The 20346-nt window shown below is 42.0% G+C and overlaps 1 protein-coding gene across 1 annotated transcript in view; it reads left to right on the top strand.

Annotated features, from left to right (window-relative positions):
- dnm3a (dynamin 3a) overlaps window positions 1–15502 on the top strand; it is a 180501-nt gene extending 164999 nt beyond the window's left edge. Inside the window, exons 19-21 of the mRNA XM_048602174.1 lie at window positions 9195–9421; window positions 12846–13073; window positions 14652–15502. Coding sequence (XP_048458131.1) covers window positions 9195–9421; window positions 12846–13073; window positions 14652–14694 — 498 coding nt within the window. The 3' untranslated portion in view covers window positions 14695–15502. The remainder of the gene's footprint in view (window positions 1–9194; window positions 9422–12845; window positions 13074–14651) is intronic.
- The last annotated feature ends 4844 nt before the right edge of the window (window positions 15503–20346 follow it).

Below are 20346 nucleotides of genomic sequence, written 5' to 3'. Positions count from 1 at the left end.
CCAAAATTGTGCTCCCTGCATTCCGCTCACGCTGATTTTTACCAGCTCAAGTTCACCCAATGCCTCAAAATTGAAATTGCTGTCCTCAGGCTTGAATCCAACCTGCGCTTTCTTCCTCAAATCTTTAAACTCTTAACACTTCTTAAATTCGCCCTTATTATGATTTCAGCCTCTTCCACATTCATTCTCCATACAGAGCAGGAGAAACTTCTGGCCAAAAGGATGGTTACAATGTAAACCTCATTATCAAAAGGAGTTTTAGAGATGAATAATATGGATACATTTTCAGAGGAAGCTGGATAAACACCTGAAAGTGAAAGGAAGAGAAGGATATTTTCTTCAGATTAGATGAAGAATGGCAGGAGAAAGTTAATGTGGAATATAAGCACCATCTGACCTATTGGATCAAACAGCCTGTTTCTAAGCTGTGTATACTTTAAAAATGGCAGCCATGCTTTCAGCTGCGAAAACCTTCAAATAAACTGTTCTACTTCTATACCTTCCTATTCTCTTTTCAGAAGCTCAAAACTTACTTCTTTGAATAAACTCTTTATTACATCTCCTAATATCTTTGACTTAAAGTCCATTTTTGTTTCCTTGCACCACAGTGAAGGGCCTTGGGCTGATTTTTTACTTTAAAAAAAATCCAAGTTGGAGTTGCAGTATTCTTTATCACTGATACATCTGGTCTATCAATAAAATATAAAACTCCAAGTACATTAGGTAAACCTTGGAGTTTGATTTCCATTAAAGGTCAACTATTTTGACCCAGAAAACGTATACATTTACTCTTTCTTTTCATTTGTTCATGGGATGTGGGATTGCCCATGTCTAATTGCCCTTGAGAATGTGGTGGTGATCTGCCTCCTTGAACTCTTATGGTGGTTAGTTATACCCACAGTACTAATAGGGAGGGACTTCCAGGATTTTAATGCAGCAACAGTGAGCATTGTGTGCGGCTTGGAGGTGACTTTCAGTTGGAGCTGTTCCCATGCATCTGCTGCCCTTGTCCTTCTAGTTGGTAGAAGTTGCAAGTTTGGAAGGTTCTCTCGAAGGAGCCTTGATCAGTTGCTGTGGTGCATCTTTTATATAGTACGCACTATAGGGTGTAACCACACAGTACATTGCTGAGACCACAGGCCTGACAAACAATCAGCTTCGTAGCCCACAAGGCTACTAAAAACTGGAAAGTGTGATTTGTCTGGATTGCTCTTCTTTGGCTAACACAGGAAAGAAGGGTTGAATGGCCTCCATTGTAAATGCTGTAAATCATCTATGCATCTTTGATTTGAATCATAGAATATATGAGTTAATTCTTTAAAGTATTAATTGTGGTGCAAAATAGTAAGATTTTTTGGACTAAATCAGGTAAGATGGGGGACTCCATATTTTGCATTGTTATTGATGAATTGATTTGAGATATGACATGTTTTTTTTAGTTGTTTTTGATTTATTTATTGTCATGTGTATTTTATTACAAAATACAATGAAAAGTATTGTATAATGTCCCTACTGTCCAGCACTATCATAAAACACAGAAAAATAAACCAAAACACGGAATATAAAGGCAGGAAAAATTAAGAAATAAAGAAAAAGTGTCCAACTTTACAGTCCTCCTTGTTAAGTGCTCCATCATGGGCCATGGCCATGGCAAGTTCCCTTCGCTGCCCCACCGCTGCTAGAATGGAAGTCACCACTCTTCAGTGCCATCTCCCCTCCACCATGAGTCCTCTCTGGACCGTGCTAGTTGAGATGCCACTGATGATGCTGGCGGTCCAAATTCGACACTGCCGCCACCATGAGACTACTTTGGGCCCATCTCACCGATGAAGCCGCAGCTGATCTTGTCAGGTCTGGCGCTGCGCCCAAACCCACCTCCACTACAGCCTCCATGAATCTGCGCTGGATGTCACTCGGAACCCAAACTCACCTCTGCCACAGCGTGAGTCAGTGCTGGAGCGGCCTTGTTGATGCAGAACCTCTGACACTGCCGCCACAAATCCTCATTGCTGGGCCCACTCGAGCCTGTGTGCTGGACCGACTCGTCGCCGATGCCATCACTGCAACCGAGCCCTTCAGCAAGAGTTAAGTAAAATAAAAGACAAAATAAGGAAAAGAAAAGAAATGCGGAAGGAGTGGACGAACCATAGAATGACCATAGACCATAGAATCCCTACAGTGTGGAAACAGGCCCTTCAGCCCAACAAGTCCACACCAACCCTCAGAGCATCCCACCCAGACCCATCCCCCTATAACCCACCTAATCTACACATCCCTGAGCATTACGGGCAATTTAGCATGGCCAATCCACCTAACCTGCACATCTTTGGACTGTGGGAGGAAACCGGAGCACCCGGAGGAAACCCATGCAGACATGGGGAGAACATGCAAACTCCAGACAGACAGTCGCCCGAGGATGGAATCGAACCCAGGTCTCTGGCACTGTAAGGCAGCAGTGCTAACCACTGAACTACTGTGCTGTCAAGTGCCAGGATCAGAAGCCCTACTCTACTAGCATCTCATTGAAAGGTTACCTTACATTATGACATGGCTGTAAGACTCCTTCCCTAAGGCTATGAAATTGGATGAGATGGCAGTAGTGCCATGTACGATGCCTATTAATGGCCTGATAGGGAGTTCCCTGCCGCTGGTACTTCAGTAGTGGTGGGGATTGCAACATCCTTGGAAGTTGGATTCAAGCTGACCTGACATGCCCTGTGCTCAGTGGAGGCCACCCCAAATAGGACCCTTAGCCCCCCTCTCCCACCCCTCTCAGTTGTTCATTGCCCCCGTGTCTCTGGGGCTACCAGTCTGCCTGTAGCAAAACCCACTCATATCTGGGTCTCTGCCTAAAATGCCCGTCACTGATGGGCAAATTATTCTGGGAAGAACTGACTAAATTTCACTGACATATCAACAGAGAGGAGTATCAGTTTAATTCCTAGGTTTATCATAGATGGCGCTCGGATTTTGCGAAAAGCAGAAAGATTGAGATTAACTTCAGTCCAATCCATTTTGTTGTAGCAGTTTAAAAATGAGACTTCTAGGTTAATGCCTTTATATTGCATAGATTCTTATTTTCTAATGGTACTGTCAATTTAAATATTAAAGTGAGCAGAGTCAGACATCAGATTCTTGGATCAACGAAATTGATTTTTAAAAATTAAATCACTGTAGGAAAAATGATGAAAGAATATTAAATGTTTAAATTGGTCCTAAGTAATTAAACATTGGTTATTTTGTTTATGCCTCTTAACTTCTTCAGAATAGAAACTTCATAGATTTGGGTTATGGCACTGAGCACTGCATTCACACTGTGGTTTATATTAACATTATTAGAATACAGGAAGCAAGCCAAGAAATTTGTTCGTAAATGACTCTGGTTTGAAATAGAACCGTACTTTTTTTTATGGCTAATGAGACCTGAAGTGATCTTAGCCATGACGTCTTGTAATATCTCGCTGATGATTGTGCAATGTTCAGCCCAATTTGTGACTCCTCAGATACTGAAGCAGTCTGTGTCCAGATACAACAAGGCCTGGGCAACATCAAAGCTTGGGCTGATAAATGGCAAGTAACATTAACACCAGATTAGTGCCAGGTAATGACCATCTCCAACAAGAGCGAATCTTGTTTTGCCCATTGACTATCCATCTACTGTGGCACAATTGTATTCAAGTTTATTAATTGGTTGTCCCAAGGAAAATCTGAATGTTTCCTTCTCTCTGTGGTACATGTTAAGGAAGTAATCCTGACCTGTTTCCCACCCAGAAAGGAAAATCTGGCCGCATTCTGCTCCTTCCTAGCACTAAAACATTCACGCCAATTACTCCTGCTCCTACCCAGGATAAATGAGACAATTGTTAGGATCACATTGGTCAGCAGAGCTCAGTTACTCTCTGAAAAGACTACTAATTCAGCATGATAACCCAGGATTAGGAGGAAAGGAAACCAGCAAGCAGCTCAAATCACTTCAAGGCTCCACATCTGTATCCTGCAGATTTGGGAAGAAAAATAATTCCCATCCAACTTCAGGAATGTGACAGTTCAGACTATCTTCAAGAAATAATTCTCACAGAAACTATCACAATATTCACCTCTTGTCCATAGCAAGGAAAATCCTGAGAGACATTCTCCTGCATCACCTCCCTCCTGGGGCCTGTGGAAATCCTGCTAGAGCCATAGAGTAGCTTTAGACTTTTCTGAGGTACCTCTAACACTGTTGCCAGGCAAATCCAGGAAAAATGCTGAGAACAACATTAGGATCTCTTCATTGCATTCACCAACTTGACCATTTGGCACAGTAAATCACGAGCCTTTGTGGATTGTTCTCCAGAATTTACATGTCCGAGGAAGTTCATCACAATCCTGCAACTGTTTCGGGATGATATGACTGCAACCACCTTGAATGGAAGATCTGAAACAGATGCCTGAAACAGAAACGAAAGCAAAGTACTGTGAATGCTAGAGGATTGGTATTGAGCGAGGCTGTATGATAGCTCTGATACTATTTACAATCAACCCGATGGTGGCTATTCACTCATCAAACATGAATTGCTCTCTCTTTTGAGTATTAAATATTGCCTAGGTGGAAAACTCATTTGCCTCATTTATCTTATTTGTCTCTGTGTCAAAACAAAACTGACCACCAAAGAAGTAAATGCTCAACAGTATGTGGATGACTGCAGCGTCATCTGCAGCAGATTTGCAAGTCATTCTTGACCTGTGCGATTCTGTATAGAAGAGACTTGACTGTCCTTGAATGTTGGCAAAGCAAAATTCATATTGACCCATATCTTGTCAGTCAAATATTATGCCTCCCACATATGTCGAAGGAGTGATTTTGGAAGATGTTGAGCAGGTACCATTCCTTGGCAACCCACCCTTGACAAGGAGATCCAACACAGCACAAATTGCATCGGTTCAAACTCCAGCAGTGAGTGCTTGACAGCAAACAGCACTGCAAGTCAAGTCATCTACCATTCCTAGTTGGTGGAGCAGTTGTCATTGCTATACTCCTGAGCTGCAGTGAGTCTTGGGCTGTGCAGCAATGGCTCATAAGAGTGTTCGAGAAATTTCATCAGTTATGCCTCTGCTGCATTTTCCAGATTCAAGGAGAAGACTGTCAAACAAATGCTTATGTCCATCTTCATCGCACAATCAGATAAAGCTCCTGCAAAATCAGTGATAGTGGATTGGATACTGTGTAGAAGGCTTAAAAGCATCTTCCCAGCCAGGTCCTGTTTTCTCAACTCTCAAATGGTCTGCACACCAGGAGAGGACAAAGAAAACACTGAAAAGTTACTCTGAAGTTCTTGAAGCACAGTAGTGTTGCAATGACCGCTGAAAGGCTTGAGTTTGTGTGCAGAGTTGATCTTCATCCTTTAGCTATGAATGAAATTGCCCTAGTTGCAAAAACATGTAGTCAACATTTTTCTAATATCAGAAACAAAGATATATGGCACAGAGGAGACCATTTGTGAAAAAATTATCCAGCCTATCTAACATTCCAGCTATTGGCCTGTAGGTCTGTAATTATGGCACCTCAAGTGCCATCCAAATATTTTTTAAATGTGCAGAGAATTTTTATCTCTATCACTCTTTGCAGGAGTGACCTTTGGACTCTTAACAGACTCCATGTCAAACCATTACACCTCAACAGCCCTCAAATCCTTTTATAATTATTTTAAATCTATGGCTTCTCATTATTGACCTTCTAATGGAAATAATGCCTTCCAGTTCATTCATAACTTCATATGCCTCAATTATATTTCTCCTGAGTCTTGGCTGTTCTAAAGAAAACAGCTCCAAGCCTATCCAGTCTTCATGTTGGTCTTTAAAGCCACCAGTAGTGGGGCATTAAATTCACTCTATTGTCTCTGGGTCAAAATCCTGGAATTTTCTCCCTATCAGCATTGTGGAAGTAAACGTGGAGACTGCAATGATCCAAGTAAATGGCTCAGCAGTACTTCTCAAGCAATTCAGGATGAGCATTAAATGAAGCCATTGTCTGTATTGCCCACATGCCATAAACAAATAATTAATACAAGATCGTTTGTGTTCCACAATGTAACAAATATTTGTAACATCCCAAAGTAAAATTAATATTATTGACAGTTGTAGATGTTGATGTGTTCACCGAGCTGGGAGCTTTGATAGCAGACATTTCGTCCCGTTACTAGGCGACATCCTCAGTGCCGTGGAGCCTCCTGTGAAGCGCTGTTGTCTTGTGCCGGTTCGAATTTATATGGTTTGGTTTTTGCTGCTTCCGGTAGGTGCCAGTTCCGGTTGTGCATTTTCATGGTTGGTATATCGGGTCTAATTCTATGTGTGTGTTGATGGAGTCTGCAGAGTGAATGCCAAGCATCCAAGAATTCCCTGGCTGTCCTCTGTTTGGCTTGTCCTATGATAGTGGTGTTGTCCCAGTTGAAAGTGTGGTTTTTCTCATCTGTGTGTATTGAAACCAAGAACATATGGTCGTGTTGTTTAGTTGCTAGCTGGTGTTCGTGGATGCAGGTTGCTAGTTGTCTGCCTGTTTGTTCCACATAATGTTTTGTGCAGTCTCTGCATGGTATCCTGTAGACCACATTCGTTCTGTCCATGGCATCTATTGGGTCTGGTCAGTTGCTGTGTTAGTGTGGCTGTCGGTTTGTGTGCTGTCATGATTCCTAGCGGTCTGAGTAGTCTGGCTGTCAGTTCTGAGGTGTTTTTTTATATATGGTATGGTGGCTATTGTTTTGGGTTTTGGTGTGTCCTGGTTGTGTTGTCTGTTGGATAGGTATCTGTGGATGAAGCTGTGGGGTATCCCTTCCTGGTAAATACCTTGTAGAGGTGTTCTTCTTCCTTCTGAAGATTGGGTGTACTACAGTGTGTAGCGGTCCATTTGAACAGGGTCCTAACTCAGCTCCTCTTGTGTGAGTTGGGGTGGTTGCTGTGATAGTTTAAGAACTGGTCAGTATGCGTGGATTTCCTGTATACTTTTGTAGTGAGTGACCATTCTCTTTTCTTTCCACCGTCACATCCAGGAATGGAGTTTGTTGTTGTTTTCCTCCTCTCTTGTAAATTATTGACAGTACTTAAAAGTATGCTTCAATTCATGAATAAAGTTTAAAACTGTCCCTCTAAGTACCAAAAAAAAATAATTGAGTTAACACAGGATTGTACTTAAAAATGTCAGTGTTATATGTTGCAGGTTTGTTCTGAATCATTCATTACAATAACACTCACCATAAGATCATAAGATAGAAGGAACAGAATTTGGCCTTTTTTTTATTCATTCATGGGATGAGGGCGTCGCTGGCGAGGCAGCATTTATTGTCCATCCCTAATTGCCCAGAGGACAGTTAAGAGTCAACCACATTGCTGTGGGTCTGGAGCCACATGCAGGCCAGACCAGGTAAAGATGGCAGTTTCCTTCCCTAAAGGACATTAGTGAACCAGAAGAGTTTTTCCTGACAATCGACAATGGATTCATGGTCATCATTAGATTTGTAATTCCAGATATTTATTGAATTCAAATTCCACCATCTGCCATGGCAGGATTTGAACCCGGGTCCCCAGAACATTATCTGCATCTCTGGATTAACAGTCCAGCGATCATACCACTAGTCCATTGCTTCCCCATCAAGTCTGTTCCACCATTCGATCATAGCTGATACATTCCTCAACACCATTTTCCTGCCTTCTTCCCATGACCTTCGATCCCCTTACTAATCAACAATCTATCTATCTCTGTCCTAAATGCACTCAATGACTTGGCCTCCACAGCCTTCTGTGGCAGTGTGTTTCACAGATAAACCACCTTGTGGTTGAAGAACTTCCTCCTTGTCTCAGTTCTAAAGCACTGTCTCCTTCACTCTGAGGCTGTGTCCACAGGTCTTAGTCTCACCTACTATTGGAAACATCCCCTCCATGTCTGCTCAATCCAGGCCTCTCAGTATTCTAAAAGTTTCAATCTGATCCCTCTCATCACACCAGAGTCCTCAACCTCTCCTCATATGACAAGCCCTGAGATCATTTCTGTAAACCTCCTCCAATGTCAACACATCCTTCCTCAGATACAGGGCCCAAAACTGCTCACAATATTCCAAATGTGGTCTGACCAGTGCCTTGTACAGCCTCCGCAGTACATCTCTGCTCTTGTGTTCCAGCCCTGTTGAAATGGATGCTAATGTTATATTTGCCTTCCAAACTGCCAGTTGAACCTGCATGTTAACTTTAAGAGAATCCTGAACTAGGCCTGTTAAGTCCTTTTGTGCTTCAGATTTCCGAAACCTGCCCACATTTAGAAAATAGTCCACACCTCTATTTTTCTTAACTAAAGTGCATAACCTCACACTTGCCCACGTTGCATTCCATCTACCACTTCTTTGCCCACTTTCCTAGCCTGTCCAAATCTTCTGCAGCCTCCCTGTTTCCACAGCACTATCAGCTCCTCCACCTATTTTTGTGTCATCTGCAAACTTAGCAACAATGACTTCCTTCATCTAGAATCTTAATGTATACCAACACTGACCCCTGCAAAACACCACTAGCCACTGGCTGCCATCCTGAAAAAGACCCCTTTATTCCCACTCTCTGCTTTCAGCCAGTCAGCCAATTCTCTATGATTGCCAGAGGTTCAAGGTCAACATTATCCACAAGGCCTTCCTGATGGTCGTAGCGTGACACTTAAAACCAACGTGAAAATTAAAAGCTGATGTCTACATGTTGACTGCCTCAGGTTATTTCACACTGTTGTTGAGGATAGGTGGGAATATCTCAGCAATGGTACTTAATGACTGTGTCAATTTCATCTCATATTGAGCAACAGCTTATGCCACAAACATATTTGTTACCTTAATCGAATTGACTGACTGAGAATTGGCAGAAGTTGCTTACAGAAAGTAGCTGAGTTGAAAGTAATTTTTCTCTTTTACGTATTAATGAAAGTATTAAAACAAAATGCACTGATGGCAATATGACTTGTACAACAAACGGTCTAGTGTTGTAATCTATGGGATGTCTGTACTGATTCATTTCCAACAGCAGTCTTAATGAAACAGCCAAATCGTCATGTTAATTACAGATTCACGTACTTTAATTGAACTTATCTGTTACCTTCTGAACTTGAGGGGAACTTTTACATGATGCAGGTAGAGTTTAACGTGAAATTAGCAAGATGTTCATGTCATGGTTTTAAATCTGTTCCATAGACAAAGGACTTTATCAATGCAGAGCTGTTAGCAAAACTCTACTCCTCAGAGGACCAAAACACCTTGATGGAGGAATCACCTGAACAGGCTCAACGGCGTGATGAAACTCTACGCACATACAATGCCATCTGTGAAGCACTGAATATTATCGGCGACATCGACACTAACACAATAACTGTTCCTTTACCCCCTCCTGTTGATGATTCCTGGCTACATTCAGGGTGCAGGTATGAATCCAGAATGGATAGTTTAAGTGGCAGCTTCACATTAATTAATCATATAATCTTAACTTTCATTCCTGAGGAAATTACATTAATGTATTTATATTTTAATAACGTTTGTTTCACCAATCAAGAATGGGTATATTCATGGTTCCAAATTACCATGCATAGACCTAAGATAGTTTTGCTCACCCCCTATAACTGTGCCTCTGCCTCTACCTCTACCTCTGAAGGGCCACTGTTCTTAGATTTGTGTCCTGAACCTGAATTTGGGCTTTAATTTCTTATACTACAGGATTGTTATTTGGGTAATCTCCACCATCGTCTTGCAACCAGCTGGTCTTTTTATCTCACTTTTTGAAGTCCTGTTTAGCTTCCTGTCCTACACAAAACTTATTTGAAATGCACCAGAGATAGTTGGAACTGCAGATGCTGGAGAATCTGAGACAACAAGGTGCAGAGCTGGACGAACAGAGCAGGCCAAGCAGCATCATAGGAGCAGGAAGGCTGACGTTTCGGGCCTAGACCCTCGTCAGCCTTCCTGCTCCTGAAATGCACCATGCGCCCCTTTCTGCAACAGAGTGGCTATCTTTCAGGTTTAAGTGTAGGTGAAAGTCATTCAGTTTGTAGAGCTTCTGGTGGATCTAAGAATATTCCCAGTTTCCCAAGAATCAGAAACCACTGTCCTTCCAGCCATGGATTGACAATCGTAGTGTTTCTCTCCCTGTCTGAAAGGAACTCAGAAGTATCCCATTAACGTATCTATGGCTCATAACTGTGTGTATTCCAACTGTGCAGCCTGTGCTCTCAGTCAGAGTCGTTGATATGACCATAACTATAAATTTCTAATGAGAAATAGCGCAAAGATAACCCTTCCATTTTAATAAAAGACAGATTTCTGATTCTTGCCAATACATTAATCCAAACTCCACTGAACTGCTTCAGAAATATTTCTCAAAAATTTGTTTTTCCAACTTAAGATAAGTTAGTCAGGTCTTCAATATACTTTATAATTTTACATGTTTATCCACGATCCATTGCCCTTCTTACAATGATATTTCTTTGATCATAGAAGTTCAGTAATTATTGTTTTCTACACATTATTACAGCATGGTGGTCCAGTTAGATCGGATACCTGTTTTATGATGTTGTGGTGATGTCACTGGACCAGTAATCCAGAGACCTAGATTAATGCTTTGGGGCAAGGGTTGGTGGAATTTAAATTCAATGGTTAAAATCTAGAATTGTAAAGCTAGTCTCAGTAATGGTGACTGTGAAACCATTATCAACTGTTGTAAAAATCCAACTGGTTCATTAGTGTCCTTCATGAAAGGAAATCTCGAAGAGAAGGTTCGGCACAACATGATATTAGTCTTTGGACTGACTGCTTTCTGTGCTTTCAGTAGATCTGTTTCTCCACTCAAGGAATGCCTTGTACTAGTCTGTGCTGAATTTGTTTGACTCGTTTATCATCGCTTTGACAATTTTCACTGCTGCTTCAGCAATTTCATTTGACTGGGATAGTGTGGAGACAGTATATGATGTTGACTTCCCCAATGCTTTTTGAAGCAGTTGAATTCTTCACTCATGAACTGAGGGTCATTGTTACTCATCAGGCATTTTACTGTCTCACTGGTCATTGTTGCATGTGGAATGATTTTTCAAAACTTAATTCTGTCTCTTACCTAGTTCCACAGTAGCAGGGAGTGGAAAATGCACTGCCATTTTGAATTGCCATGTGATTCAAGGTAGCAGACTTATTTTCTTATTCCTTGCCGCTCATGTCACTAGCTGGCTGTCTTACAGCTCGGAAAACCCACACACTTTCAGCAGCTCCACTCTGACGTCATGTTACAAGCGATTTGTGTAGTGACTCCCAAAGATTGCACACAAAGGCACTTTCAGCAGAGGTGGAGGTCACATGCTTGTGACAAGCCAGCCAGTGCGCAAAGAGCAATTGCATGGGGTTCAATCCTTGTTTGAGGTAGATTCAGGTTCGTGGTTCAGCAAATAGTCAACTTTAGGCAGGGAACTAAAGAAAAAGAAGATATTGTTTCTATAAGCTTTGATCCTGCCCTCATGGCTTATACATATAGTGCTTTTTAAAAACTGTCAGATGATACAATTGTTTTCATGGGAATCAAATCTAAGTGCTCACTGCTCTTTGTGAAGAGGGGGCCTTCAAATCACCTACATTCCCTATGGCTTAATTTGTACATTCACATTCCGGTTCTATGCTCACATTACATGTCAAGTAACCACAATTTAAAAAAACATGGATAACATCACCCCTCAAACTATGTGTGTCAATTTGAGTTAATTTGACAACGTTTTTTGTTAAAACAATTTTAGTTCCATAAATCATTCTTTTAACCTTCGAAGTCCTAGATTTGGACTTCAGCTTGTTACTCTCCATTCTGCTAAACATATCAATGTTCTTTTGGAAGGTACCCTGAAACTTTTATCGGAACAAACGTTTTGTTTCTTCTGGCTGTTTAGCTGAGATTATTCAAATATAAATATTCTGAACCTAAATCATTCGTGTTCATTCTCTCTTTGTGGAAATTCTGGCTCAATACCATGATACTTCCCTCCCTAAGTGGAATTTTGCAACTGTTATACTATCCAAACTGCTTTTTTGACCTTAAATAATCCCTAAATATTTTAGTAACCATCTGTTTTTCTCTGCAAGCACTTTGTACAGTTTTTTCTTAAAAAAAACTAAATAAAAAGGCTACAAAGTGTAATGAAATGCTAAACAAAGGAAGCATTTTACAACAAAATTTAGATCATTTAAATCATTTGTTTTTTTAAACGTAGTTTCCGTTTTGATTTTAAAAAAGCAATATTCTGTTGATGTATGTATTTGATGACATATTTAGAGGCTATAAGATACTCTTGAACTTGACTTTTAAACCAATAGTATTTAAAATATGACTGATGTTTTGTTTTGTTATCCTCGATATATTTGTACGATCTTTTTCCAATGTCCATTATCAATCATTTTATAATGAGCTAAAAACTAGACCGCCAGAGGGACAAACTTTGTTGTCCCTAAACCTCGGCACCATCTTTATGCTCAAGGAGAGAATTCTGAATTTCACTTGTATCGATTTTCCTTTTTCTATCCTTATGGTGGCTTTTGAATGAGACTGCTGGTTTACTTTTACATAATGGATATAAAAGAATAGTTCTTCATTTAGTACTGTTGCAACCTTCAGAGTAAAGGCATTTGTTCTATCAGCTTGGGCTCATATGTGGAATCCCAGAGGTGAATGCTTACCTGCCTGCCTTCCTAATCTGTCCTGATTTGTTACCATTTTCAAATGTAATACAATGAAGTGTAAAGAAACAAGAGTTATTTGCATTTATATGGCAGTTGCATTTGACATGATTGAGGAATAACGCTAAATAAACTTATATATTGCAGAGCACCATCTTCCTGTCCTGCACCTCAACACTGGCAACCCATAGCTGGTCATCTACCAAGCAGATCATTTGGACGAGGCCCTTCCTCATCCACTCCACCTATAGGAGCACCTCCCATTCCGTCCCGTCCAGGGGCCCGCCCCACCCTGTCTATTTCCAGCAACGCTGACTTAGTTGGATGTCCCCCGCAGATCCCTTCAAGGCCCACACGTGTTCCCAACGTCCCAAGGTGAGTAGTAACTTTGATCTCCAACGTCTTGATTAACACTTATGTGCTTGTTTTTCTTTGCCTTAAATCAACTCTGCAGTCGAGTGCAGTGCTCTGATTCAACGCTTGGTCCATAATGTAACATTGTTTCAGCTTATTTAATTAATGGCAGGAGAGCCAGAAAATCAGGTCAGAAGTAAAATGGTACGCTATGCCCCTGTACCCTTGCAGTTGCTTGATGTAAGTTTCCGGGTTGGAAAAGTACAAAGATTATTTCATATATTCCTGAAGCTTTAGTTATTGGTTGGGGGGAGGGTGTGGGGACTAACATGCACTTCTTCCTTGCGATGTCAGCAATGTGTGTGATTTGTATTCCTTACTGTTTTGAAAATTATGTGTGTGACTGTTTCTTGGCTACACACAACATGATAAATGGCTAGTGCGGCTTAAAAACAGCCTTTGCCTCCTAAAGGAGAAGTGCATTTTGGCTGTGAAGAGTGGTGAGGGATCTTTAAAATGTGAATTGATACTTCAGCCACAGCTAAACATGTGAGACAGCATAGATCAAGGGTTTCTGTCAATGCACTGACTGTCTTAGTCCACAACATGGAGGGAAGGAGTGTTAGCCTGAAAAGAGAGGGACCCAGGAAATCCTCCAAACACAGTGGAAGGTGTAGCAGTGAATGTCAATTGCAGGAGTGTAGCTTTAAAACATTGTTGTGGTGCTGTAGAGGGACAGGTTTAATGATTGGACATGAATTGCAAGAATGGGTGACTTCAGTCTTCAATGATGCATCCTTCCAACCACGCCACTAGCCTCATTCTTAGCTAGCTGCACTAACAACAATCTGTATCAACGTTTCAGTTGACGCACTTTAAAATGCCCTCAGACACAGTAATTTTGCAAGCCTTGACCCACAATGTACCGCTTACACCCACTGATGGTTATTCAAGCAAGACTGCTGCGTCATCCAAATATATTGTGGGACACTCAGTGACACACTTCCCTCTTCCTTGTAGGAGAAAGTGGCCCATAACAGGAAGCAGCAGAGAAGAACCAGAACAGAAGCACATGTGTTTATTTTGTAACATATTTAGGGAATGTGGATGGCACTGGGATACCTGTATTAATTGAGCATCTCTAATTGTCTTTGAGAAGGTAATAGTGAGCTGCCTTTTTGAAATGCTGCAGTCCATGCGATGGTTGTAACCTTGTGATATTAAGTAGTGAGTTTGGAATGGTGACAAAGGGAGGAGGAAAGTTTGATTAACTATTTTAAAGTTAGAATGTTGTGTATCTTGAAAGGGAACTTGGACTAGGTGGTGTAGTCCTTATTCTTCTAGATAGTAAAGAGCACAGGATTGGGAGGTGTTTCCAAATATCCCTGTGCAGGAGATGTGTTTGTCATCATGAAAAGGGCTATTACTGAGGCCATAGCCAGTGGAGGGGCCTAAAGAATTGGTGATGAAGGTGTCTACTTATCAAATACTCCATCTCTTTTCCAACTTCTTGTTCTTCCCACAATGATGTATGCATACTCTTCTTACTTTCTCCCATCCCGTCATTTCAACTCATCGCTTATTCCACTATAATTTCAGAAACCCAAGATCTGGATCTGTTCCAGTGGAAGGAGAAATATAAGCAAGGCTGTGAAGAAAAAAAATGCCAAGTTAATCTTACCCTCTCGGTCACTAGCTCAGAGACAGACACTGCATGTATTTTGGCAGCTAGCACTCAGCTTGCAGTGAGTAACTGAGTTCCAATGTGGAGAAACCAAAACGTGGCGAATGATTGCCAGTTCACTGGAGGATTAGGTTACATACTAGATGTGCTGAAGAGCAGTCAGATGAAGCCTTTGATGGGCTAGGCTACCAGAGGAAGGCTGACGGATGTACCCAAACAGACACTGATACACTGGAAAGACCGCACAAAAAGTTGTGGACCACAGAGAAGTCCAGCTCCAACGTGGCATGAGACACTGTCAAGCCTGACCCTTCCTTTTCCACATAAAACATCTGTGGATGATACAAAACCTAATGGCCACTTGCACAGTTCCCAGTATAACACAAAAGGGTTTTCATCAAAAATCTGTGTGTTGCAGTGGAAGATCAGATTGTTCCCCCCACCATGGCCCTCGATACCATCGTTCACGAGTGTTACAGCAGTCTGTCAAGCTTTTATCATAAAGGCGAGTAAGGTTACTGAAGAGCCAACTTGGGAGATCTCCAAAAAAAGACCCACAGGCCTGCTGTTCTCTTTCAAGATGACAGCATTTCCATTCTCACTCCCACTCTTTCCATGCCCAAATGGTTTTGTCAGCCAGTTGTCCCAGATTCCTGAGAGAGTGCCGTCGGAAACTTAGCCCACCATGTCCAAAGCTCCAAGGCAGTCTGTCGTGTCACCTGAAGGTCCACAGCCTTCCAGCATCCATATTGCAGCCAGTGGGGAGCCAATGATTTAGAACACGACAGTAGGTAAACACATGAAGGGAGTACACAAGGGAAATTTTGTACATATTATGTAATGATTGAATTGATAACATTTGATTGGAATGTATATTTCTGGTGCTTTCTTTTACACTTTTTTTTGTCAGAAAAGAACACATTGAGTTGGTCATTGATAGAGGAAAGGGGAGGAATGTGGGACTGTTGGTGAATGGCAAAGTGTAGAGTTTACAGGTACCATCGATGAATAACTTGATCATGTAACCATCAAGCAGAAAGGGCCTGTGTATCTCATGGCCTGTCTTTATGGTCTTCCCCGTTGCACTTCCTGTACTTCCTGCTTCTCATCTTATTACCAAGTTGGTAACAGCATAGACTGCTCCCTCATCATGGCCAGATTATGCAGCTTGGAACATCCCATTATCGAGCTGAGGACTGCTGAATTCCTCCAGAGCAGAAAAGACAAAAGGAAGCAATGGTTCAGGATATTGATGCTGTGATTTGTAATGTTCCTGCTACGCACAGGCCTGTGGGTTTTGAACCATAGACTTGAGCCGGCTGATGAGTGGATAACCCTTGTTGGTCAGTATCCACCCTTTAGCTTATAAGGTGGTTCAAATACAGGTGGCATAGAGGACGACTGGAGATTTAAGGAATTGTAACTGGGTTAATGGACATTGACCAGCATGGTAAACTAACTATTATTACACACCAGTTGGACAATAAGGGAGTGACCTGCCCTTCAGTTTGTGAAAGTGGCTGAGAGTACATGAAGCATAATGCATGTACAGCCAATGGCACCCTATACCAAGGAAGCTTGCAATCCAAGCAACACCTAGCCATTGGGCAGTCTGCTTTACTCTGGAGAGACGGAATGAGATAAAAATGTTTCTGTGGGCATAGCAAGCTTTGGTGACTGCCCTTAGGCAGCAGTGTACTACAAGCCACAGGGCCTATACCTAATAGGGTTTACAAGAATGAAAGATAATCGTGACATACAAGAATCTAAGGGTGACAGGGTGGATACTGAAAGAATGTTTCCCCTTATGGGAGAGACTAGAACTGGGGAATTAGGCTTAAAAATAAGGGGTCTCCCATTAAAGATGGAGATGGGGAGGAATTGTTTTTCTCACAGAGGGTCAAGAGTCTATGAAGCTCCCCTCCCCAGGAAGCACTGGAGACAGGGTCATTGAATATTTGTCAGCAGAGATAGATAAATCCTTCTTTATTGATTAACAAAACAGGCTCGAGGGGCCGAATGGCCTACTGCTGCTCCAGATTTGTTTACGTGAGTCACAGGCTGTTCTTTCCCAGGTTTAACATTGCAATTCTGGTCACAGCAATTGAAAAATTTCAGCCATGACCTCTTTGGCGAAGTGAAGACATCTCAAGCATTAGCCCTCATAGCTAATTGATTCCTGAGTACGCTCAGTATCACAGATTCACAAAAACTTTTACAGTGTTAACATCAACAGTTTGGTCGATTAAATTTTTGAGCATCTCGGCTATTTCTCTCTCTCTCTCTCCACCCTGAAGTAATCCAGCACGTTCTTCCTCTTCAGATAACTCCTCAGAAAGCCTCCATGTCAACTGCCTCCATCACACACTTAGGCACTACACTCCAGATTCCAGTCATTCACTGTGTGAGACAGTCCTAACATCTCCAATCTACCTTCATAACTGGTTCCAGGGATGAGGAACTGCATTCTTCTGAATCTTTCCTGCGTCCTTTCTAATGACTCATGCTGTGATCCCTTCTCCTGCTCACTGTTCTAGAAGCTTGTCCTGCTTCACATGGCCACTCGCCATTCTCTCCTGTTTTTATTTCCTAGAGGAAGCTCCAAAATTTGTTTCAACGCAAAATTTCAAATGACCAAAGATCTACTTCAGCTCCAACCATACCACTCTCTGCAAATAATGCAGAAGTTTAGCCAAATCTCAGAAATTTCCAATAATACATAGTTGCTCCATTAGCGAGAAGAAATCATCTAGTAATTGAATGTAAGTAGCTATAATCCCTTTAAATAGCACTGGTGATGTGGGCTATATCCTGTTCGCAAAAAGCAAAACAAATCTAATTCCAACAATTCAGAAATTGCTGGAAAAGGCTCAGCAGGTCTAGCAGCATCTGTGGAGAGAATTCAGAGTTAACGTTTTGGGCTCAGTGACCCTTCCTCACAACTGGCCAAATGAGTTGGCACATGAAGTGGAACTGGGGAGCAGTGCAGCTCTGAGCCAGTGTGAAGAGGGGCTGTGGCAGCGGGAGTTCAAGAGTGTCCATATAACGACGCATGGCACTGACTGTGGATCTCAGGATGTGATGAGAACAGCTGTCGGTGGAACGTTAAACATTGCAGAGATACCTATGATCCTGGGTGGATTCAAAGCAAGAAGCATGAAACTTGAGTTGGAGTCCACGTGGGGTGAGTCTGAGCCAGAAGCAGTCAGTGTAGAATGTGATGTTGCTCTGGAAATGGGTTTTAGCAAACAGCTGGTCAAACACCAGGAGTGACAGTGAAATTAATGACGGTGGACAAGAGAAAAAGATTGGAACGGAAATCTTGTCGGAGAGAGGAGCAGAACTTTTTCAGGATGGGTGTGCCTGGAAGAGATGTGGCAGTGAACTAAATACTAAATAAAAACCAGAAACACTGCAGATGCTGAAAATTAGAAGCAAAAACAGAAATTGCTAGAAAAGCTAAATAGGCCTGGCAGCATCTGTGGAGAGAAATCAGAATTAACATTTCTGGTCCAGCAACCCTTCTTCAGAACTAGGAGTTCCTGTTTACAGCCTTAATCCAAACAGGGTCAAAAGAGCTGACTTCCAAAGGTGAGATATGAGTGAGTGTTCTTAACATCAAAGCCGCATTTGACTAAGTGTGTCTTCAAGGAGTCATCAGAAAATTGAAACAAATGGAAGTGAAGGGAAAAAAACTCTTGGCTGGCTTACACCATACTTAGTGCAAAGGAAGATGTTTAACCTTGTTGGAGGCCAATTTTATCAGACATTGTTAAAGGAGTTCCTCGGGGTAGTGTCCTAGGCCAACAGTTTTCAGCTGCTTCCTAAATGACTATCATAAAGTCAGAAATCGGGATGTTTGCTGATGATTGCACAGTACTCTGTCACATATAAAGCAGATAGTTTGATTGGCACCCCTTCCCAGCCATAAACTCCACTGGCACATAGTGTGAGCAGTATGTACCATTCTTGAGATGCACTGCAGCAACTTGCCAAGGCTTCTTACTTAGTACCTTCCAAACATGTGAATGCCTACTATCTAGGAGAACAGCAGGTACGTGGGAACACTAATACATACAGGTTCTGCTCCAGGTGATGCATCCTGCTGGTTTGGAAGGTCATATCCATTTTTGCATTGTCATTTGGTAGACATACTGAAAGTTTTTTCCCCTGACTATATCTGCAATATAAGGACTGCAACAGTTCAAGACCATGGTTCATCACCGCCTTCTCAAGGGAAAATAGGGATAACCAATAAATTCCCATGTCCCGCGACTGAAGAAGAAAAGTCCTTTTAGTGTACTGTCCATTCAAGTTAAAGCACAACATTGCTTGGAGTTTAATGTTCAGAAGTGGCAGCACCAACTTCAGATCAGCATTCCAGATGGACTAATATCAAGATTAATGGGATGGCACGGTGGCTTAGTGGTCGGCACTGATGGCATGGTGGCTTAGTGGTTAGCTTTGCTGCCTCCCAGCACCAAGGACCCAGGTTCAATTCCACCCTCAAACGACTGTCTGTGTGTGGAGTTTGCACATTCTGCCTGTGTCTACTTGGGTTTCCTCCAGGTGTTCCGGTTTCTACTCACAGTCCAAAAATGTGCAGATTGGGTGGATTGGCCATGTTAAATTGTCCATAGTGTCCAAGGATGTGTAGGTTATGTGCATTAGCCATGGGAAATGCAGGATGACAGGGATAGGGTAGATCTGGGTGGGATGCTGTTCGAAAGATTGGTTTGGACTCGATGGGCCGAATAGCCTGTTTCCACACTGTAGCGATTCTATGATCATCAGCTCACTACGCTGTGTTGCTGGCAGTTGTTAGGCACCTGTGTGCGAGCCCCGTTATTAAACTGTCATCCTTGAAACTTACTATTTGAAAACTACACAAATGTCTTGGACCTCATATTTGGTCATTAAGTGACTGTATAAGACCTAAAAGAATAGCGAAGTCTAGCCTCCTTGGTTCCTAATTTTATGTTCTTAAAATAATCCACAAAAATATTCTTTATGACAATTCTGCAATACTTTAAAATATTGGATGAAGCTTTATCTCATCATAGAATCCCTACAGTGTGGCAACAGGCCCTTCGACCCAACAAGTCCACACTGAACCTCAGAGCATCCCACCCAGACTCATCCCCTACAATCCACCTAATCTACACACCCCTGAACACTAGGGGCAATTTAACATGGCCAATCCGCCTAACCTGCACATCTTTGGACTGTGGGAGGAAACCGGAGCACCTGAAGGAAAGCCACGCAGACACAGGGAGAATGTGGGTGGAATTGAACCCAGATCCCTGGCGCTGTGAGGCAGCAGTCCTAACCACTGAGCCACCATACTGCCCTTTATCACTTTATAAGTCGTATGAGTTTCCTTTCCTGAATCTAGGTAAAAGAAATTGGGTGAAATCAGTTGAGGGAAAACTCTTCCAAAGCATTTGTTTCCAGAATATTGTGTTTTAGCCATGGGGTTTGTCTTATGATAAAGGCTGAGCTGGTCAAGTCAAACTCCTTGAAGTTTAAAGGAATGAGTTGTGATCTCACTGAAATATCTAAGATCCTCACAGAACCTGACAGGATTGATACTGGGAGGCTGTTTCCTTG

This window comes from Rhincodon typus, chromosome 10 (genome assembly GCF_021869965.1).
Source record: "Rhincodon typus isolate 14 chromosome 10, sRhiTyp1.1, whole genome shotgun sequence".
NCBI classification, from domain to species: domain Eukaryota; kingdom Metazoa; phylum Chordata; class Chondrichthyes; order Orectolobiformes; family Rhincodontidae; genus Rhincodon; species Rhincodon typus.
This window is presented reverse-complemented; position numbering and strand designations above follow the sequence as displayed.